The sequence below is a fragment of the Bombus terrestris genome, chromosome 10 (assembly GCF_910591885.1).
Source record: "Bombus terrestris chromosome 10, iyBomTerr1.2, whole genome shotgun sequence".
NCBI classification, from domain to species: domain Eukaryota; kingdom Metazoa; phylum Arthropoda; class Insecta; order Hymenoptera; family Apidae; genus Bombus; species Bombus terrestris.
This window is the reverse complement of record NC_063278.1, coordinates 7,715,098-7,739,303: the sequence shown is the minus strand read 5'-3', so window position 1 is coordinate 7,739,303 and position 24,206 is coordinate 7,715,098. Positions and strand designations below refer to the sequence as shown.

Here is a 24,206-nt window from a genome sequence, read left to right as displayed (position 1 = left end):
CAGATATAAAGTTTTCCCTCAGTTGATTCTACGTTGCAGGCTGGTTCTGTTTAATCTCAAATTTGCCACGTTTCTCACCACAGAATAAAACGTTTAGCAAACGAAACTTATATTTCAGCGCGGAGGCCCAATGACAAATTAGAATCCGAGCTTCGCATCAAAGTCGAGGACTTTACGATTTAATTAAATTTCGTTTAGGGTCGGATTGCTTTTTCATTCCGGGAAAAAGAAACATTCGATATATTCCGCATGTTAATTTGCGACCTTAAAATCCGGCGTAGATATGTTGGCGCGTGAAAAGTTTTAAATCGACAGTCGAGGATTTGCACAAAGGTACTTGAGGACGAAACAACTAAAAAAAAAAAAAACTTAGACGTTTCACGAGCATAAAATTCTCTGCTGCTCTCTGTGAAAAAGTCGGGCTTTGCCCGCTTTAAACTTTCAGACTACTCGTTGACATATTCGCGAATTAGAATAAATATCCCAACGACTATAACGATAACATTTACAAATAAGGGGATTAAGAATGAAAAGTTTCCACATATATTTCCATAATGCTATTTAAAACAATTACAGCGTCAACCGTTTAGGACGGTTTTATTGCACCAATCAAGAAAATAAAAATTCCGTAAACTTCGTATAATGTCGTTATAGTATGGCAATAATTTAAAAAAGATATACGAACACAAGAAGCAGGAAAAGAAATCAACGTGAGAGTCTAATTCTTTTGTGCACCGTTAAAAACAAAGAAAGAAAATATCTGAACAACTCGTTTAATAAAATTGTTAACGTCTTGCGCACACAGTATCGATTCCGGAAGGGTTAACCATTAATCCAGCACTTTGATCTCCCATTTCTTCCGTCACCGACCACCAATTTTTTTCGCCGACAATCTTTCTGTCCCTCATCGTTCAAATTCTTTCATCTTCCTCGACCTATTAATCGATTATCTTTCCATTCGAGCGAGAGCAAACGATTCTTCCACAAAAAGACACCATTAACGATGAAATTGAACGCGTGCAAAGAATCCTGCGTCATTATCACTGGCGGGTACGCGATTATCAGCCCTGAAATATCATCGATTAAACGCGCGGCACGTGACGTCGCCGAGATTCGCGAGCTCGGCCACGGTTGAAATCCGATTTGAAATTAATTTTTTGTCCAACGGTTCGACGGCCGCGTTTCACGGGCGACCAATCACGGGCAACTTCGACCATTAAAATCTCCTTTGAAATTCTGCGTCCGCGGCGCGCCGCGTGAGTTATGGCCTTTTCGGAGCGAGCAATTATCGCCGCGCGCCATCGCGATACCTTTCGGTTCACGGTGCTGCAGCACTGGCTTCCACGGGCCATTCCAGAGACTGAGTTCGCTGAATTATCGAATAGGAGACTTTGCTAGCCGGAAAACAGCCCGGTTAATTTCGCGACGACACGGTTCAACCGGATATCTATTGTCTTATCTCTAAGGTTTACTTACGCGATTTTAGTTTACCAATCGCAAGGACGATCGATTTCTTCGTTTTATCAAGTGCATTAAATTTGATACGAGAAGTATATCTTGGATATCAGAGTTTGAAGTATTAAAGCGGATTTATGTTAATCGTATCCGACACGGAACCGTTCAATACCGGCATTGTTCCGACACGGACACTGGCATTCGCAGCGAACTTCGAACTGGCATTTGATCGATCAGTCAACAGAAAACGATTCGTAAAAACATACAATAAAGATAATAATGTTGTCTCATTTAAGTATACTGGGTGTTTATGAAAGTTGGTGCAAAACTTGAGCAATAGTATTCATGAAAACGAGCAAAAAGATCTTAACACACGTGGGTGGAAGAACATCAGTTTCGGCGGATTTCCTCGCCCTTAGCAAGTTTTCGCTACAGCGTAACAAAGCATGGAAAATAAATCTCTATCCTCGATTTACATATCCCACTTTCTTCAAACAACTCTTCGAATAACAGGATTTTTTACATACTTCCAATTATGGTTATTTGCAAAATACAATTGTCTAAATGTAGTAACTTAATAGATTTTTAGAGGAAGGACAAGTAATGATGTTTTGGTTTAACAAGTAATATTCAATACAACGAACTGATTACAATACTGTCGTACGTCTTATTATCATACTCGGCTCTCAACTTCACGATTCACACTCTCCGGCTCCTCCACTCACGCTCTCCGACTTTTGCACTCACTCTCTCTGACTTCTCAACTAACACTGTACGATTTCCCAACTAACTAATACCCCATGGGCTAGCATCTCTTTGTCTTTTCTTAGCCCCACCACGCATGTGTTCCGCGAGGGCCCGTGGCCAGGGTCACGTAGGCCTTTTCTACGAAACGGCGTCTCGGGTCTCGCGACAATGTTCATGGTTAACTAGACATTTTTCTTAGGCCCTTTTCCACGATACTACATAAATGATATCATGAAAAATGAAAAACATCTGTAAAAACGAACAGCGGCTTTCTCCCTCTGCTTTGGTAGAAAGTTCAATATGAGAAACACAGGAGAAAAACGCGATAAACAAGTTTGCCGACTTTTTTGTTTCGATGTCAGTCGATGTTTAAGATAAGAAGAACAACTTCTTAGGCTCAAAGATAGGTTTTCTCAAAGTAAGCGATACATTTTCGCAATTTTGCTGAGAACTCAGAACATATTGTAACAACGAACTTTGCGAAATATTCAACGGAATATAAAATGCATATCCGATTGCACAACGAATTAAGAATGACAATTTTCGTATAGTAATTGGAACTAATTATTTTTTAATTGCTTGTCATATTCCTTTCCTACGATCTTCACATATAACCGAGCCGAAGCGTGACGTAAATGTCCATTCCTATCGTTCGACGAGTTAGACAACCCTAGCACTGCTAAAATCAAAAGAAGACCGAACAATCCCACTCACTGTCACGCGCAACAGCCACCATTTCACCAATCAAACGCTATACTCCACAAATCACTAAATAGACAGCTTCGAAACCTACACGTTCATCCTCGTCTCCGCGTTTGTCAAGCAAAGGATGATCGTTTCCCGATTATAAACCCTTTCGCGAGTGCAGCCAGAAACGGAGAAAATTTAGAGGCAAGATTTATAATGGAAAAACTGTGGCCGTTTACGGCTAGCGTTTCGTCGTGCAATTCGTTTGCAGCGCACGTGATAGACGCGTGAAATGAAATCCACGCCCATCGTGTTTCTGTTACGCGTTCTCTCTCGCGCATCCCGTTACGTTATAATGTAACACAGTCCTGATACGACCGAGAGCGGATTGGTTTACGCACACGCAGCGAAACTGCAAAAATCCATGGGTTTGTCGAGTCTCAAGTAGTACAGTTACGGACAAGAGAAAGTTCACAGTTGCTAAGTAATTTATAGACTGATAATAATTGTGAAAATTCAGATTTGTACGAGTACGACTAGACAGAGCTTCGTTTGACACATTTTAATTTGTCGAATATGCAAAAATGTATAGAATGTACGAGGTGTAATACTTGTTGTTTTATTTATATTTATATGAAATTAAAAAGATTTACGTAAGAAAATATAATATACTCAAGCTATAGTACTTGCTATTGTATGAATATCATATCCATATAATGCAGGTATAATTAAATATAAAGCAAACACTATACTTTGGGTGTTCTATACAGTTTCCCATATGATGCGCGTTCTGCACTTTCAAATTTCTAATAAATACATAAACATCTACAGTTTAGTAATTCATCTGTGTATATTAGTAATTTTTGTATTAGATATTTGTCAGTAGATTGTAGGCTGTTACCTGTTCTGGATTATATAAATATTACATTTATTCATTGTTCTTGTCAAATACAACTCTGTAATATCATGGTATTTTTGTAAGATTTAGACTTTCTTTCGTCCGCTACTATATGTTGCACACGAAGTATTTTCTGCGTCACGTCTAGACGTCCAGAGGAAAATTGTACACAGTAGAGAGAGGTTTTGGAATTTAATTGGCTGCGAGATTGCTGTGTCTAGATTGTAAGAAAAGGAAAAAGAGGTGCAAGTTTTTTGGAGAGAATACTCGTATGGTATATTGGAATTGTGGATTCTGTGGATTGCAACAGAGATTTTGAAAGTATATTCAAACGTAAGTTTAGACGAAATGACTTTTCTTTCCTATTTTCGAAATCGTTTCTTTATCGTTTTATTGATGAATATAAATCACCGCACGAAGTTAGACCTTTTTAAAAGTACCGCAAGATAGAAAAACATTTGAACTAGTATGATAAACTGTTAAAAATTATTGTACTTACACGTTTAGAATAGAATACGATTAGAACATGAGAACAAATGTTATAATATTAAGAGGTAGATCTAAAAAATGGTTATTTCACGTGAGAAATAGTTACTACGTGTAAGAATTTTCAAAAGCATCTCCTATAGGGAGGGTGTTGTTTTCAGGACTCTTTGTCTGGCGTCGAAAGGAACGGAAAGGTTCGGCCGCGCGGTGAGAAATAGTGGTGACAGTGGGAAATCGTTCGGAAATACTGTTTCCCGGATCCTTGTGTCTCTGGGCTCTGTCCTGAAAAAATCGTCGCTCGTTTCGTCGAAACAATGATTTATCGGTACCATATATACCCTATAAGTATAATGCTTCTTGAATTTTATAATCTAACATGGAATTCGTTTAAACCTATATAAGAATCAACAAATTGTTTGATCTTTAAGATATAACAAACTATTGACGATTAATAATAATACAGAAAAATAAAACGTTCACATTAATAGAATGAAATTAAGCAGACTACTGATGATTTGTAGTAATCAACGAAAGTGAAACTTTCTCATCGAATAATCACATTCTCATTTCAATAATCTAATTAATATTTAATAACAATTGTTATTAAAAAACGAAATAACGAGACAAGTAGGAATAAAAGAATGAACAAGCAGCGTAGCAATGTTAGTACATATCGAAAAAAGCAAACATATTCTTTCCACAAAAAGCTTCCGATTCAATTTAATCTCATCGCTTAACAAATTCTACATTCATACTTTCATTCACCCCTTTCAATCCCTTCATTCAATCAGTATACAAATTAATACACGTTAGTCTCCATTTTTCACCAATTAAACATGCACAAACAACCTTATCGCTTTAACCATCCTCAATTGACATCGTCTGATTGTACATCCTATCATGAAAAATCCTATCAAAGAGAAAAATCCAAGAAATCCAACGAAACCACGCTGCTTGTCCTGTAAGAAAAGGCCACAAATTCAAATTCGATCGCATCCCCTTTGTATCTGGTCCAAAACGAGTCGTAAGCCGAAAATTTAATCGAAAACAAAAATTCCCGGTGCAAATACACACACCTCTACACATTTCGTTATCTGAATAATTCATCGCACCGCGGTAATTCTGTATCCCCTCGAAACGTACGAGGCTGAGCGGTGCTTAATTCAAGAGACACGTTTTGGCTCCCCGAGTGGGTCGTTAGTCGGATGCATCACGTGCGCGGATTTAAAGGGCGGATCCGCACGTAGGTGCAGCGCAGCGTTCCGGTTAGATTGCACGCCGCGAGAGGATAAGGGGAAGGAGGGCAAAAGAGCGCTGCTCGATCGCCGCGAAATGATCACGCGAGCTTCCGCTGATTATTCCTCCAAATGGAGTCATCTTTCTTCCGGCTTGGAGCAACTCCGGCGAACGAACCAGAGTAGAAGGCGAAAACGTTCGTTTGTCTGGCTGAGAGAGAGAGTTTGGAATCGCGCAGATCCAATTTCATCCGAGGGAAAACCCCGGCTCGTTCGTCGGCTCGTTCGTCGGCTCGTTCGTCCTTCCACAAGCATATTTACAGGCACCTCGATGCACTCCAATGGCGTTTTAATCTGGCAAATGCATTCCGTTCTGGCCCTCAAGCTTCTGTCCTACTCTCTCCATCTGTCGTTTGGCTTGACTCTGATTCGTCGTTTCCTTCTTTTTCTGTCTTTTTGGCCGGAGCCGGATCGTGAACTTTTTCCATCGCGAGACCAAGCCTCGTCAAACTGGAGATATATGTCTGTGAAGTGAAAAAGCAATATTTTTTCTTTTTTTCTTTTTTTTTTTGAGTGAATCGTTCGACCGGACCCCTCGGCATATTTTTGCTGAATGCACCGATGGGATTTAATAAGGCGCATTTTTTTAGAATACCTTTGGGCTCGTTTATCATTTCGAGGATCGGTATTGTTTGGAACATTGAGTTTTCTACGCGTGGCCTAGAAATACTTGAAATTTTGTCGGTGTATTTATTTATGTGTGTTAAGATGGTGTCTCAAGAATGAAATTGTGAACGAGATTGATCGGAAACGAATATTTGGTTTTTCAAAAAAATAAGGCGAGAGAGAATATATGAATGAAACGAACGAGTTGAAAAATCAGAGTAGTAGAATGGAGTGGAGATTTTGTGTTTATTATACGAGGTAGTTAATATAACGTCTGTATTGATTTCAATATTAATTTCTCCTTTGTTCTTTTATCTACATTGTAGTACGTTATGTATTGTAGTAGCTTATACGACAAATCGATAGGATTTCATTTATACATAAACGTTTAGAAAACAATATATCGATGAAAATTTAATTTCGTAGACACGTGATCGAATATTATGTACGTAATTCTCTAATGAACTACGAGTGTAATTTATCAGAAGCAGTAAATAGATATTTCTTACGAGATTTTTTCTAATTATAAGAAAAGTAAAACGAGAGCATAAATAGCACTTCAGTGTCAAACAAATAGCAAGAAGAGCTACGTCACAGAAGTTACTACAACGATTAAACAGTGAAACTCTTGTTCAACCAATCGTTCTCAAATTTTCCCAAACTCTCGTTTCTTTCCTCTCAAATATTCTCCGCTCTCTAAAAGCTCACGTAATTAAATTCTACATTCATCCACGAATAGCAAACTCTGTTCTTATTCGCGAGAGGCGTCAGTACTCCTCGGTTGGAAAAATGTTAGGTCAGCTCTCAAGGGGCACATGGAAGCGACGAACGAAGGACGATATTCTTCTCGAGAGAATCTTCTTGGCGTCGATTCTACCCCATTCGCCAACCCGGTCATCCTTCTACCCTTCACCGGATCATTTTCAATTTATTTTCCTACCTTTCTTTCCCGCCTCCTCTTTTTTCTCTTTCTTTTTGTCCGAATCGTTCTCTGTCCTTTTCCTGCTATCCTCCAGGGGAAAGTTGAAGGGAGCGTTCTCTTTGATACGATACAGATAGAGACGCACGGTCCCCATGACAAAGACTCGCATCGCTGCGGGGGTGGTTGATTAATGGACTTCTTGCTACGACCGATGTACGATCGACGGGAAAAAATTAGAGAGAAAAGAGACGAACCTGTGATGTTGGACCGAGTCGGTTGAAATTGCAACGCCATTCCGCGGAAGTACGATCGATTAATTGGAGTTGTCGAGCGACCTGATCGCTCCGCTTGTCGTTGCGCGGTGTTTAATCGTTTTTTGATGGCGGTCTCGGGGCTGGCCTCACCGATCGCTCGATTATGTCCAGGCCTGCCTCGATTTTTGCATCCCCCTTTCTACTGGTTTATTATCGGACTCCAGAGACAAGTTACTGCACGATGATGTATCAGTTATTCGTTATCGACGTCCTAGTTCTTTTGCGGTCTTCGTGACCATTGCAGTCATATCGCGTCGTTCCCGGTTTCTTTTTCGTGATTTTTTCTTTTTCATTTTAAAAAATGAGATTTTTAATAGAATTTAAAATATATGATGAATTATATATTTTATTTTATGTACCATATATTACTGTATTACTGTGCTACATTATTACTATATTAATATCATTATATCACTGATTTGAAGTTTGTTTAATTCTTTACGCTCGGTTTTGTAGTGACATTATGGACAGAGTTTTATAAAATCTCTTTTGAAAATTACTTTCGATTACGGATATCCACCGTGAAATTTTCTCACGATTTCTTATCACATTTATTCTTAGACTTGATTAAACAAATAATCGTACTAGAATATCTTTTATATCCCATACCGCCCGTTTATCCGTTATACAGTGGCGGACAAAAAAAAAAAGTTTAAAATTTATCGTTATGTACAACAACCACAGTACATTAATGGTGACTTTATTGTACCAAGCTTTTTTTTATCGTGTTGAAGACAGTTATCTATGTTATATGTATTCATATTGTAATTGCTCTTGGCAATTGTAACTTTTTTTGTACAATTGTGGTGCTTTTTATACTGCTCGTCCTTTAAACTCTCTTCTATCCACCACTGCATATACGTTGTTTTACATAAATTACTTAAAAGCTGTACCGATTAACTCCAGAATAGCAATCGTCGAATATTACGATTGTTCCAAAGTTTCCTGCAATTTACCATTATTTATGTAACTTTTGGATATAAATACCTTCAGTTGCGAGAAACTGAGAAGTCTATAAAAAGTAAAGTTGATCAATTTCGCGTCTGAGAGATTCCCGTACAAATCGGGATACGATTGTTTCATATAAAACACCAATTGACCTACCCAATCATCCCAGTATCGATTTGTTGCCAAACGATGCAATTCTCAAAATCTTCACCCTTCTTCTCACCATTCCTTCTACAAGAAAATCCTTCGAGCATTGGGAATCGATCCTTCAACTTCCAATAGAGAAGCATAATCGTCCCGTTTGTTGTTCATCGTTCGTTCAATGGACATTCCACGTTGACTGTTGCAGAAGGAGCGAAATAAGGGGAGCCAGGAACGTAGCACGAACGAAATCGATAAAGGCGATGGGGTAACGCTCGAAAATCGTTCCAACTGGGGAGCATCGTAGCTTTCCATCGTCCCTAATTGACAGGTAGAAAGAGGGTTGGGCCACCTCGGAGACCAGGAAAGAAAGGAACGACGTGCACGACACACGTTAAGAACAGGGTGGAGACAAGCACAGAGGCTAGAAGAGCAAGAAGGTCTCGAAAATTTACGAGTGAATAGCTTCGCACGCGCGTCTACGAGACAAAAGATATCTTGAAGCAGTCGTACGCTGTAACAAATGACGGTGCCGTAAAATCAGTTAACCGTACAACCGAAGCCAGAAGCTGAGGCCGAATTTCGCAAGCGTTCCAGCCGTGCCGGCTGAAGAATTTCCAACACGATTTCACTTGGACTTTTTGGACTTTGGAGATCCTCTCACGTTCATCCAAAGTATTCTTCTTAGTAGCACAGAGCCGTATTTCACGATAATCGTCGGACGAAAGTCGCGATATGGTCTCGAACGAACAATATCAAGAAAATTCGTCGATACGCAGATGAGAAGAATGTCGAGGATCCGAGGCACAGATCGCTGAGAAACCAAAAAGAGTGGATCCATCGGAGGAACCTTAGCCAAATGGGTTAAAAACGACTGCGATGGACGGCGCGACCCCGTGCTGCTCGCAAAATGGTGATCGTGCTGCCGTCGTGGAAACGCAACAAGTGGCGATCTGTTCCTTATCCTTGAGCTATCATCGATGTTTTTTAAAGCACGGGTCGGATTCGATCCAGGACCCATCGCTCACGAACTGAGGTTCTAGCTTCGAGCTGACGTAACCCTCAAAAAGAAAAAAAAAAAAGAAAGAAAATAAAATAAAAAAGGAGAAACGAAGAATAACGAAAGGCCGGAACTTCATTCGTATTTTCGATCGTTAATAAATATTGCGTTAAGCGGGAAACGCGGAATAAATTCTTTCTGAAACAAAGAAAAGACAAAGGAAACTTTCGATTTATCGATCGGTGATTCCTCTTTCCAAAAGATCCTCGATTTTAACTGGATAATTCTCGAAAATTCGAGATCGTGTTTGAAGACCGGATTGGTTCCACGTTGATCTTCGACGAAGCGTATTCGATCGAGGTTTCGAGTGGCTCTCACAGACAGATTCGATCCTCTCGAGGCAAGATATTCAAGAGATATCGGCGAGAAAGAGCGTGGACGACTATGAGCAGAGCCGATGCCCAGCGAAAGAAGAGGATATCCTTGTTTCCGGAAGTCAGGGACTGTCGGCGCGGCTGCGACCACGATTCGGCGTGTTCACGGTCCGTTTTACGTTTCCACGAGCTGAGTAGAACGTTCCAGGACTAATCTGAGAGACAAACCGTTACCTCGTCGGATGAGACGATGGTGATGAAGATTTCCGCGGTCGAGGCTGGCGTTCCTTTACTAAGCGCCGTCGGTCCGCGCTGCGTCGTCAAGCAGGCCACGGTGAAACGATGCGTCGCGGCGCTGTTGCTCGTCTCTGTCGCCAGTATATTTTACTACACGCATTACATCATCAGCAGCCCGCTGTCCAGGTGAGATTATCAAATTTTCCAACTATTTATGCTTCGTGTGAAATATATAGCCGTTTTTAAATGAACACACGTGGTAGCGCATCGGAGTTGCGTTTGTTAATTAATGTAATTTTGTTTTGGATACGTCTGCTATGAAAAACGTAGTTAATTATTTAGCTCTTGCAAACTAAATCCTACGATTCCAAGAAGTTTAAGAAAATTGTGTGTTTTGTTTTAAAATCGTGGAAGCTTCTTTTAGGGTTTATATAGATACCGATGTGAATTTTAAAGCGCCGTATAAAGATATTTCTTCGAGGTTAAAATGACAATTATTTCTTTAATTATCTACGCTATTTTGAGTTACATAATACACCAACACACTGGCTGTTTGATGAATAATGGAGCATAATTAGTAACGTACGAAAGATATGCTTACGTGAACAGAGCGGAATGTGTTCATAGAAAATATTCATTAAGGCAATTTTCAGATCGAGATTTAAGGGACGCGGAATATTTTATTTGACTAGAGGAAAATAAACGACCGATTGTCGAGCTGATTGCAATTTAGCAGTTTTTTTTTTCTCTCATATAGAAAATTGGAAATTGCAGAATAATATGGTACGCTGCTTGTTTTACATACTTTTGAACAAAATTCGTTAGTTGAAGTATAATTCTGCCCGATATGTTAACGCTCATCCGCGTTTATTAAAAGCTATTGGAAACTCGGTGAATTAAAATTCATTTTTCGAGTCGGAAAAACATTGGCACGGCAACTCTGATAATTAAAGCTTTTGATAGATTTATTAATTCAAAAACACGTGGAACTTTTTAAAAAGTGAACAAATATGTCCTTACATTTTCTTCGTAAAAATACATTGATTGTACCGAATGTTTCCTGATAATAGATCTATATTTAAACTATAACAAGTTAAACGTGCGAATATTAATTGATCATTTACGTTTCAACGGCGGTTTATCGAATGTAATTTATACGATCCGCAATTTCAACTTCGTTATGCAGTTACATCGTTTGCGGTACCATCGTTTTGTCGTACTTTTGACATTATTCTATTATAATTATATCACTTTTCGTATATTTTCTATTGTGTAAACCTAAATGAAAGAGAGAATCGTCGACGTAAAAGTATCAGGAATATCAGGATCGGTTAATTTGGCCGTAGAATTTCATGACCATGAGCGATAAATTGTATTTGCCACATACGAAACGTACTATTATATGTAATGAATGGGAAACGTGACAAAGATTCTCGCTAAACACCCAGGAACGATTTATTCCTTTGATACGTAATCAAATATCTCGGCCAGCGATCAGCTGATTGCGAGCTTTGAAGCTCTTTGAAGTTCTTGTCGCGTGCTTGTTATCTTACTGGGGATAATTTCGGATTAAATTTAAGAACGTCGCTACTGCAAAGATTACTTTTGATTGATGACGTTTAGGATTTAAGAAATGATCGGAAGTTTGAGATTGTATAGAATTGTTCTTGCAATTGTTCGATCGATCTTCCCATTTATCAACCACCTTCCACAACGAATTTTGCATACTTTTCGTAGTATTTCACAAAATCCCGTGCCCCGTTGCTCTTTTCATTTCTCTAAATTTTTATTCTACCAATAAGACAATTCCAATAGAGAATATGACATATTAGATTCCTCGTTTCTCATTCGTTTGATAATTATGATATTTCATAACCAGAAACATTGAATTGCCCATGCCAAACTGCGAATATTCCCTACATTTCACAAACTTCGTTCATAACAAGATTCTAAACCAACAGAAGGCACAAAGTATTCACTTTCTCATTTCAAACCATGAATCTTCGTAAAATCTGCCTTGCCGATTGTTCATTAATTTTGATCGTAACAAAATTGCAAATCAAGAGAAAGCTTAAAATGTTGAATTTCTACTTGGAACCACGAATCTTCTTAAAATCTGTTCTGCCGATTCGAAATCGCCTTCTGTACACTCTATCGCCTCCCATGAATCTTGTAATCCTACGTTTCCCAAAATCGGTGGCCTGTTCATCCTCAATTTTCCTCAATCTTGGCAAACGATCGCCACGGCTCTCGGACTCTACCGGCTAGTTGCACGGTTAATTCGACAAGACGAATAACCCTACGGGCCGAACTATTCGTCTCGGCTCGATATGGACCCAATTTAGGTTCGGATAACCTGAAGGCAATGGCCCCGCGATTGCAAACCCTCTAGTAACAGAACAAGAGAGAAAGAGAGAATGGAGGAAAGGGAGAGAAAGAGACGAAGAGCTCTCTGGAAATCCCGCGTTATTTCGCGGTGGCGTAATTACGTACCGCCAAATTGTTGCTGGCAGTTGCTTGACTCCTCGGTTTCCTTGGGGACCTATATCTTAATTGCGCGGTAATATAGTATGCGACGAGCCAGACTCTCCCCTGGCCAGCCTTTAAAGTTAATTACGCGTCCGGTAGTATTTGCAAACGATCGTGTTCCACACGCTCTTTCCTTCTGTTTCCATTTATGAAGTACGCTGTTGGCAATCGCTAGAATTTCGCGCCATGAGTTTTTCGTGAGAGAGACGTTTTAAGAGAATCGACGTGTATGGTTATTTGACTAATTTGCGGGTAGATCTTTAAAGTGACGAGTAGGATCTCTAGTTTCTAATTTAGTAATATAATTTTTAATTCTTTTTAGCTCGAATTTCAGTGGATTTCCTGAATCTTGGTTTGTAACGTGGAATCATATCTATGAGAGAAATCGTAGTTTCGATCCCCTTTTTTAAAAAGGTTTCATAATTTTGTATTATATTAGGTTGTCCAAAAAGTGTCTTTCTTTTACAGTCCCCTCTTTTACAGCAACGCAAACATGAAACCTAATCTGTCGAACGTTGTAATCTTTATCTCGATAGAACAAAATGGATCATACGTAATTCGGTAAAATAATATAAAACGGAAAATGTTGTGCATCCACTATTTCTTTATAAAACGAAAGAAACTTATCGGATGACCTAATATCTTCATCGTTACGTTATTGCAAATAATCATCGACTTTTGGCTGTGGATGACTTACATCTTATCCGTAACGCTAATTTTATTCCGCTTTCGAAAACACTGACAAATTCTAAGAATACGTGTTTAAATAGCAATTGGTCGAAATTACTGGTTGATTCAAAGCTTGCGTTACAAGTTTCTGAAAGAGTTGAATAGGTTTAATTTTAGAACGTGCCGTGTAATTTGAAAGACAAAAGGATCTCTATGTAACTTCTCAATGTTAAGAACGTCGTTCTACTTCGCACAACAGTAACAAATTCCAAGGCTGAATATCTAGAGCGTAACGGATTAAATTGGATCGTTAGTCGATCAGGTCGATCGATATCTTGAGATCGCGATTGATCGCCTTCGGCTGATCCAGCCGCCGGATGAACACGCCTTTCGGTTAATTGATATAGTGCTTTGCCTCGACACGGATCAATCTTAATAGATAACCTATGACCGTTCTGCAAGCAATTGTAGGTTCGGAGTAAACCGTCGTCAATCACGAAACCTAATACTCTCGCGTGGACATTGACATGTAATTTCGCATCGATGTGGCCAGGCTACGAATCTGTCCGTATTGCGTTCCAGCCCTTTGCAGCCTCGAGCGGTGCAATATTCCGAATCACGCTTGCTCGAAATCCTCCGATTTGCCTGAATATCGTCGAAACCTTACACGTGGTACCTACCAATTAATTCGACTGTAATATTTTAGTTAAAAGAGGAGCAGTGTAATTACTGCGTGTACGAATAGAGAATAACGATTGGTACGATACAGACCTGTTTTATCGTAGAACTTTCTGTTGCTTTATAATCTGAAATACTTCAGTTGCAATATTTTTTTAATATCTCAGTCACAATATTTTTTAAATATTTCAATTTAAACACCTAATCTTAAGCACCTAACTTATCCTTCCACAGTTTTTTAAGGTTGATTTAACGAATTTATATTTTGTAAGCTCTTAAAAAGTCTTTTAAATATCTGCTACAAACTGCTGCAAACATCTGTCACACTCTGTCAATGGAACGTCTATTAATTGGATACTGTGAGAAAATTTTAAAGCTGACTTTTTCTCGACAACCTCTTGTTTTTTTGGAGTGGTATAGTCCATTAGTCCCTGTTTCGATACCCGCGCAACACTTTCGCTCAAAGTTGAAGAAGGTGATGAAAGATACAGGATTAGAAGATGCTTCTGCAACAGATGCCATGCACCAAGAAGAGTGCAAGCGCATTCTCGGTCGTGGGACGCGAAATGCGGCCGGATGTTTGTCGCACGCCCAATCAGCGCCAATTCAAGCTTCTCCTCTCGACAGTTCCCTTACGTCGGCGCTAAGCCACAGACGCATGTCGTCGCGTCTTCTTCTGCGACATGACGCGTGACGCATCTTGCTGCCGAGCTGGCAATTCGAAGAAAATTGGAAACGTCCAGTCACCAGATCTGTGAATAGGCCAATTTTCTTCTGACACTGATATTTTGGTCATATTTCATTGTCGCTCTCGTGCAATCTTCCACGATACTTGTGATCGTTAAATTCCGCGCGGTTGCGAACGTAGGTCAGTAGGTTTCTCGTATCTTTAAAATTGTATTTCGCCATTGTTGTTCAATTTTCAAAAATTTTTTCATACGAATTTAATATGACATTGAAAGTTTCTTCATTTATGAAATGGAGAGTATAATTTATTAATCTGAATAGATTAATGTACGTACGAATATTATTTATTGCAATAAGGTTCAAAGCCTAGGACAATCCTTATTGGCATAGATGCAACGTTTAGAAGATTTCGTTTTAACTTGTTACTTATATCTACGTTGCAGTGTTTCCGATGTAAATTTTGTAGCTTACATGTGTACTAAGTCTTACATTTAAATATTATATTACAACATATTTGTACTGCGAGAGAGTTATCATAACTTATCACATGTATTATTATATTAACTTGCCAAATTACACCTAGCATCATAATATATCTCAGGGAAGAGTTTCAAAGTTTTTACCATTTAGATCGTCCGTAACTAATCTAATGGAATTCGATGGCTTAACGATGTATACGCAGGTCATGAAATATTTCTGACTGACAAAACAAAAGTATTAAATCATGAATCACGATTATGCGTCATTCGCGACCTCCTATAGTTGATAGTTGATAGAGAATCGTTAAGGAGCTATATATTGCGTTCTACCGAAAGTTTTAACAAAGCGACGAGAACAGTCTTCGAACTGGAGTTTCGATGAAGTTCATCCACGAATTCACGCGAGATGGAGAAAGCCCATTAATTTCGTTCGACGAAACCGCAACAGCGGCTTTACAATATGGTGCCTCGCGAGCGAATACATTGCGTACAGGACGCTGCGGTGCGCGAAACTTGGAAAAGTTGAATATTTCGGTGTGTTCCGACCGACATTTATGCTCCAAGTTTACACAACTCGATATTACCTTGACAAGACGGATGTTCGGAATAATCAAACTTGGCGAACAACCGCGATGAATAATGTATCGCTTTCGATATGCGTGCGCGCGCCCTCGTTTTCTAATACGTTTCCGATGACACTCTGTTCACAGGCAACTATTTAACGCTATCTAGAGTTAGGAAAGATATTTTTTCGAATTGCTGGTTTTTAAAGTTTTTAAAAATAATTGCACTATTTCTACTTTTTTCCCCCGAGACACACTGCACAGAGATCTGTTGAAACGTCCAACACGGGAATTACCGAACATTTCTTCGAACTTTTTATTTGTACGATTTTTAACATTACGTAATTGTTCTAATCTTGATACGTTTCTGATAACATTTCGCGCGTTTAGGAGGAACCACTGAACGTTGAAACGTTGAACAGTAGAAACATCGAAGACCTTACCAGACCTTTTGTTTCTGTAATTACTATCTTAATCGGAATTTTCTATGATAATGAAACGAAAAATTAACAAAGACAAATCAATTTAAAATGAATCGATTTCAGTCCTATTAAGTACGACGCAACTGACTTTTAACGGGAATAAAACGTTGCATTAAAATGTAAAGAGATCCATAAATAGATTACCTTGAACAAAATTGATGTGGATTTTTATTAAAATAGAACCATTGTATCATTTCAATTTTAAGGTCAGGAGGTTAAGGAAGCATATTTATACTTAGAAGGGCTAAAGGAGTAAGATTGATTTGCCTTTATTAACTATCAAGCTCATAATTATAAAAGTTTCTAGGTGAGGGATGACCTGGTTAACAGGTTAATTATAATCATCTATGTGCATACTATAGTTAGGTATACATTGCAGGTCGGTTCTAGTGTTAAGAGAGTCAAAATTAGATTTAAATGATTAGCTTTGATTATTCTTGAACAAAGGGACGAATCGTGTTAAGTACATGACTCACTTGAGCTTATGGATAATTAAAATTCATATAATATACTCGAATAAATCCCAAGAATTTCACGTGTTAACGAGATAATAGGTGGATCTCTTTATTAAATTTTATGTATACCAAAATTTTTAATATTTTCATTTAATTACTAATTTTATTCCATTACGCGAGACCAGAAGAATTTTAGATTTAAAAAATAAGAGTTTTAAAATGCCTTAAAAATAAAATATATGTAGGTACTTCGATCCAATAATAATTGCATTCATTTGAATACGATATTAAGACGATGTGTTCCACTAATATGTCACTTGTCACATATATTCGTTCCATTTTCTTCGTTTATATAGTAACTGTAAAAGTAGAACGAATTTATGATAGTACCGACTACATCGATCAGTTATTTTCGTTTAAAAATACAATTCTCTATGGGAGAACTGCAATTGTAAAAAACAAGCAAGTTGGCAAAGTATCGTTCGACTGAAATATCGAATACTCTCAATATGACAAGGGCAACAGTTTGAAACCGGATGGAAACGATACTTTCCGGACAAACATAATTCTCCAAGTTCTGCAAATTTCGGTATGTTTGTTCCTCCAGTAGTCTAATATCCTGCGGAGCAGTGTAGCTATTGTGTATCTTTCGCACGAAGAATAATCGCAGCAGATAGGAGAAGCGGGTCGATATCTCATCCGTATGTAATAACACCGTTAATAATTTCTAATAACAGAGATAGGAATCGCGAAGGTTTGCAGAATACAAATGAACGTGTTGATTAATTTATTTCTCCTTACGATTACGTATTTTTATATTAGAATCGTTTAATTTATTTTATTTGGCTATTCTTTAAACTGTCAAATTATTCTTTATAGACGCATCATCACGGATTAATTATTTATCCATCCTCGCTCTTATGTAATTTGTTTTTGTTTCTTTTTATACAGTTATACTTCACAAATTCACGTATCCGCTATTCAATCACGCTTTCCCCTTGAAAAAAGGTCTATTTTACGTTCCTATAGACACGTGATTGAAGCCGAATCAAAAAGTTCATTGAACTCTAAACTACACTTTGCAGGATTAAAAGAATTCTCTCGTCATTGCGTTTATACTGTACGTGCTCGTCTATTAACCATTCCATCATATTCGTTTTATCATACATTTTATTTTTATCTGTTTGTATACACGAACGCAAGCTCCAAATGGAAAATAATTCTGTCCAATTCTAGAAATTAGAAAATTTCTAAATCGAACTCTGCAAAGTTAGGAAAGTTTCCTTACCGTTGTACTCTTCCTCGATAAATTCATGTATCAACTATACAAATCATACTCACCCCAATTCTCGACTAAATAGCGACCGGTCAGGTCAAGCCAATCGGTCGATATCGCGTACCTCGAATGATTTAACGCTCAAGGTGAAGGAGGTTTAATTGATCGAGTGTTAAAGTAATCTAACGTTGTATTTCCACTTGTTGTATAAAAGTAACGTCGATGTTATGAACACGGCGGTGGTAAGATCTTATTAGGAGTGTATTTCACCCGCACGGTACGATGTCTGATGATGAACTGTCCTCCTACTTCGCTGATTCTCCCTACCAGCCGTTGGGTTTCGTCTGTCCATCGTGCCCTTCCGGCTGGTCCTTTCCCGGGGTTTTTTTACCTGACTTCGGAGTCATTAGGTTTGCAGCTCGGGGAGGATATGTAATTCGGAATTTCCTAAAGAAGGGAATGGGCCTGCCCGTGCCATAAACGGACGACCACTCAAAATTCCGAATTCCGTCTTCACGCACGCCCGATCAAACGTAACAGAAAACTCGTTCAATCTCGAAAATTAAGAAAATTCTAAACTACGTTTATCGAAATGAAGAAAATATCGCTCACCCTTGGACGATCCATTTGCTTCTCATTGCACGAACACTGTCCAAATCCAATTAGAAAAATCAAAGACTTCGTTTGATTCGAAAAATTAAGAGTATTTCCGAAGTACACTCTTAAGACGTCCGTTTAAAATCCTCTTACATGCAGAAACGCAAATTCTTTCTTGCTCCAATTCCCGTTGAACCGTTCGCTTCAAGTGACTCGAAGCCCACCAAAGGGAATAAAGATCCTTCTATCGGGGAACTCGAGCGGAACTTCACCCCTGCTCCGGCTTCTTTCCGCTATTAACATGTTCTTCGGAAGGAATTCATCGAGCCACGGAATCGCCGCCTTTTTCACCAGTCGCAGCACGAGTTCCTCGCGATCCCTGGCATTCCAGCGCGCGTTTCGCAGACGCAATCGGCCCGTAATTACGTTCAAGGGAAAAACGTGTCTGCGTGGCTCGGCGCGCAATATCTGGCCCCGTTGCCTCGCTTTTTATCCACTTTCAGCTGGTTCGCGCGTGTGCACGCGCGCTTCTCCGCGTCGCAGCGGGGAAAGCGCGAAGATCCAGGCCTCGTTAACGATGCCAACGGCCGCAAAAAGTAGATGCGTTCCGTCATGCAGCGTCACTACGCTTTCCAGACCGAGTATTTATAACGTCTACGGCATTTGCAAAAGTGACGCACTTCATCCGAAGGATTTCTCATTTTCTTATTTAACATTTATAGGAAATTGTAATTTTAGTCGTTTGTTAATTTAGTAAGATAATTTGATAGGTTACTGATTAGGCTAAGATATGGCCACGTGGAACGATCGTTATGTTAGGCAAAGTAGAATTTCTTTTGATATTCAATGTAATTTTATTACATCTTTTTGTATTCCACGCTTTTTGTGGATTAAATGTAGCAAAGAAAAGAGAGATATTTAGAGAGGTGCAAAGGGCAAGAACAAGCGCGGAGATCAGCCGGGATACGTGTTATGAGTAAGAATATATTTGCAAATTATTTTACTAAAAATGAACGACACTTCTTTACCAGAAGAGAAAGGAAGGAAGTTGAGATATCACAAAATTATAAAAGTTTTGAACAATTTAGTTATTCGGACAATTTTTCTACTTAAGAAGGGCAAGTGAATGTTCGAAGCGATAGTAAGAAGTTGAGAGGAAGATAATGGAAAGTGTTCATTGTTTGGAGATGTTTGATGTAATTTGGAGGTAGGAAAAGAGGGATTTCGTTGCGGTGAATTGCGAAGTTGTTCTCGAAGACATTGAAGTCTCGTGACTAAAACTCGTAAGCTCTTGTATCTTGATTCTCTTTAATCTGTCTTAAGCCGATACTCTTGTACACCAGCTTTCAAACACTGATTGCAAAATTACGGTATCTTTCCCATCTCCTTTTTCATTTCCTATCCCCGGTACTTTACCCTTTATGTATTTGCGATAACCAAGTCTGTAGCGAAAGGACTAATTATTTTTTAAATTACTTGCACTCCTATATAGTTTTTAATCTTTTGTTGAATAATTCTTTATAATAGTTCCTTGTATGATATCTACTAATCTAAAAGGCAGAATTCGTATAATATCATCGCACGTTATATATCACAAGCCACATCATAATGTGTCTAGCAGTCTGTCTGAGTAGTAGTGTCTCGTACTCCTCATAATTTTATTTCTCCATCTACACGTTTGTGATACTTCCATGAACGATATGATATTTTTGTACATTTGTTTACACTCGATTCACTAAATAAAATTTTTTATGAAACGTCATCTTGAAAATCTCAGATTCCAGCGCCTCCATAGTCAGACTTGCTCGCTATTCTCAATCCTAAAATTGTCAAACTGTATAATGAACTCGACGAATTTCCTCCAACTTGGAAAATCCTTCAACCTTCTACCAAGACAAAAGACTGACTAGGAACGTTCCTCGACAAATTCGAGCGTTTCAATCCGGAATTCTATCAAAGTTTCGCGTTAATCCAGCTTTGATATTGCCAGAATGGCAGTCCATTCGACTGTGGCAAACGACACACGCCAGTCACGTAACAGTAACGTCGGCAACGTGACGCATTTCTGGATCAGTTTGCCGCAGAACAATGTGCTCTCGGATCACTGGCCCATTAACATTGTCCTGTTGCTCTTGGAAGGTCTGCGTGAGAAGCGAGCCCAATTCTGTCAATTCTGAGGCCAGTCCATGAGGCTACTCAGCGGAGGCCTGCGATGTTAACTTGCAACTCTCATCGATTCCGGTGTAAATATACCCGGCAACATGTATACGACCGTGCAGGATTTCCGTTACGCTAGATATACCGCGTGTAACACGAATCGTCGAGGAACGAGACTGTACAAAGGGAACGGCCGCTGCTACATACTTCGAATACAGCTTCATGGGAACCAGATAACCTTCTCGAAAGAATTAATAGCTATCTTGTGAACGAGCTGTTCGAACGATGGAAGGAAATTGTGAGGCCTTATGATCGAACTGTATTTTGTATGAGAATATTACTCATGAGATATACAGGGTGAATTGGAAATAAGTATACACCTTGCAAAAATGAGGTTCGTCTAATATTTCCCTACTTATGGTTTTTACTATTAATTTGTATTCCTACGTATGTTGTACGTCTCAATTGTAAAAATTTCTATTTAATCTTCAACATAGTATTAGTTTAGTAAGAAAATTTGTGGACTAAATTGTTTTGTCGGCTGTTAGCCGATATCGTGTGCGTTTTGAGTTATTCTGTACTCTACCTATATGCATATTTCATATAATCCAACGGGTCCTGCACGACGATCAATACACGAATGTTTTGATTGATCTAAAGTATAAGTCTGATTCTATACAATTCGATTTCTCACTCTCTATATACATATATAAAGTAGCAACAGGAAATATTTTTACATGCCTTTATCTTCCAATGAAGCATTTCTTTTTATGATGTTCTATATTTCATAGAAAATTTCGTAGCCGCATGGACGTACTACTAAATAATACGAGATTTAATATACTTGGGCCTAATTGATTAGATACTAAAATAAATACGATATGTAGAAATGCTTCTTGTAGCCATTGAATGTATTAGAAGTTTTTTCTTTTATCGTTGAAACAAGGAGTTTGTAATACGAAAATTCGAGAAGCACAGTAGGGTCGATCATAAACCGTTTATGGCTCGAAAAAGAATCCCCTCGATCAATAGCGTGACAAGCGCAAGCAAGCCTTACAAATCTGGTGGACACACGCGATCGTACGAGATTATCGGACCTCCGGGTCATAGGGTAAGTTGTCTATGGCTAATCCACGATTTTCGCTCATCTACCGAGCGAACGACAGTAATATATCCACAGGGAACCCTCCAGGCGCACTTCGATGAATTATCCACAGCGTGTAACGAACATGCTCGTTTCCTACCCGCGTTTCACCAGTTCTCGATATACCTGTGTCCACAAATATCGCTCTAAAGCTTCACTGCACGAGAAGCTCCATTGAAAACGCCCTCGTCTGGAATCCGGAACCTCGACAAAGCTTCCCACGCGAGCGTGAAAGCTTTCAGCGTATGGACTTTGACGAATCAGCCAGGATATCGCGTGAAAACGGTCCAGGACGACGCTGTACTAAATCATTGTGGAATTAGAAGATACGTGGCGTCTCCTCGATAGATTGGTTGAAATGTTAAACAATGTTAATGGCAAGAATAGGAATTTTTAATACTAACGAGATACACGTGTCTTTTAAATTCTGGTGTTTGTATATATTATTTATTATTTCAATGCTATGATTTTTTTATATGGCTTTATGGGGTAGACGGGGTGGCAAACGATGCGAGTGACAGAAGTGAAAATTTTTAGTTAAATGAGAAAGCGTGTTTACGTTAATTTTGTTATAAAATAAACCAAAACTAGATTTCCGCTCTACACGAACCTTTTCCGTGTACTACTCGACACATTAATACTCATTGAAATATTTCAATAAAATTTTCTCAGATATTAAATGTAATCGTGAAATTTCAGGATGATTCTATCTCGCGATAGAAATAAAAGTTAAAATAAATTATTTTAGTGCTAATAATCTTGTTATTATATTTCACATAAAATTTAAATCGTTTGTCGATGAAAAGAAAGTTCTTTTATTTTATTGATACGTCAATCTTCTGCCACAAAATGATCTTTTTATTTTTTCGGTAATAGCATCGTTTACCATTTTAATGTTTCAATTCTGTTCGCCCCGAAGAAAGAGGAATTCATCATGCAGGGACATTCTGTGCGCCACAAGACTGTCTGGTATTTTGCCTGGAACGTAAGACACGCTGGTGATAAGAGCATGGATGAATCGGTGGAAAAATTGGACGGTCACCAGGGTCGACGAAGTTGAATGTCTGTTAATAAAGCCCTGGCTGATAAGATTCGTTGGTGGTCCGGTCTTAGGGATTGAAAGAGATTCAACCGTTGATGAAAGAATTTTGGGAAAGGGATACGTTACGTTGGAAATTGGAAACCTTAAGCCCTTGAAGAAGCAAAAAATTCAAAAGAACAAACCTCGAGCTCTGTGATAATGATGAGATAGACGAATGACTGGATTTGAAAAGATCTTCATAGAAAAATTAATGAAAAATTTAATTCGAGGATATTTTTAGGATATATCTGTTCGTAATAATTTATAAATATTTTAGAATATTTGAGAAAATGGTAAATATCTATGCGATAACTTTGTTAATCATCTGCAAAAATTTGAATTCGAAGCTTTGGACGTGTTTGAATTTCGTAGGATTATTTAGGTCTGTTTAGGATCTCGGCAATCTTTGATCTAATTCCATTAAAACCGAAGATCAAAGGGCTCTCAATCTCCGAGAGCTTTTAGAAGGGTAATCTAAATCGCAGATATCAGTTGGTCTCTAATTCGGCGACTCTTTGAACTCATGGCATCAGTACGAAACTATAATGGAATTAGAGTTTCGTTTCTAAATCCGTCACGCATCGAGATTCAGATCCTTCGTGCCTAAATCCATTAAAACTTGGCCCGTGTCACTGATCTATCTAACTTTATCTTGTTTCTAGTTGTACTCGCTAGTTTCTAAATTCACTCTTTATTATCCCGTTAATTAAAACTATAGTATCATAATGAATCTATAAATCATGTGTAAATAGTGCCTTGATAATACGTGGTGGCAATTAACGAAAGAACGAGAAGTAATTCACCTGTGTTTAATTGATTTCGACGAATCGAGAATTTTTCATTTCTGCTTCCTATAATAATTAACATTACTCTTCTGCGATAAAGTAAATACAGCGCATACAGACAAATTATTTAGAGGATAGCCAAAATTAGAAATTAATTTAATTTAAACAGATATATTCTTGTTTCGAATCAAAATCCATGAATAATGATCGTCAATTGTTTCGATTTTTTGTTCTTTTCTTTTTAGATATGAATCTTCTATATCGCAGCACTGTTCCATAGCATCGAATGATCGTTAAGAGTTCATAATACTGAGTTTCGAAAATTCTGTTCCTTATTCTCCATTGATTTTAACGAAGCATAGTGTTTTGTACGAAAGAGATATACTTCCAAAAGATTGACATAACTTACGGCAGAGTACACACGGCGTCAATCTTCTACAACGTCAGACAATCCATAGATAATAGTTGATGGAACACAAAGTTCACAAAGTGCCGTTCATCGAGTTCGACGAGC

The 24,206-nt window shown here is 38.5% G+C and overlaps 1 protein-coding gene across 3 annotated transcripts in view; it reads left to right on the top strand.

Moving 5' to 3' along the window:
- LOC100643169 (bifunctional heparan sulfate N-deacetylase/N-sulfotransferase) overlaps positions 1-24,206 on the top strand; it is a 368,987-nt gene that overhangs the window by 262,310 nt on the left and 82,471 nt on the right. For all 3 annotated transcript variants that reach the window (XM_048409530.1, XM_048409529.1, XM_020864817.2), the window contains one exon: positions 8,708-10,296. In XM_048409530.1, coding sequence (XP_048265487.1) covers positions 10,124-10,296 — 173 coding nt within the window. In that variant the 5' untranslated portion in view covers positions 8,708-10,123. The remainder of the gene's footprint in view (positions 1-8,707; positions 10,297-24,206) is intronic.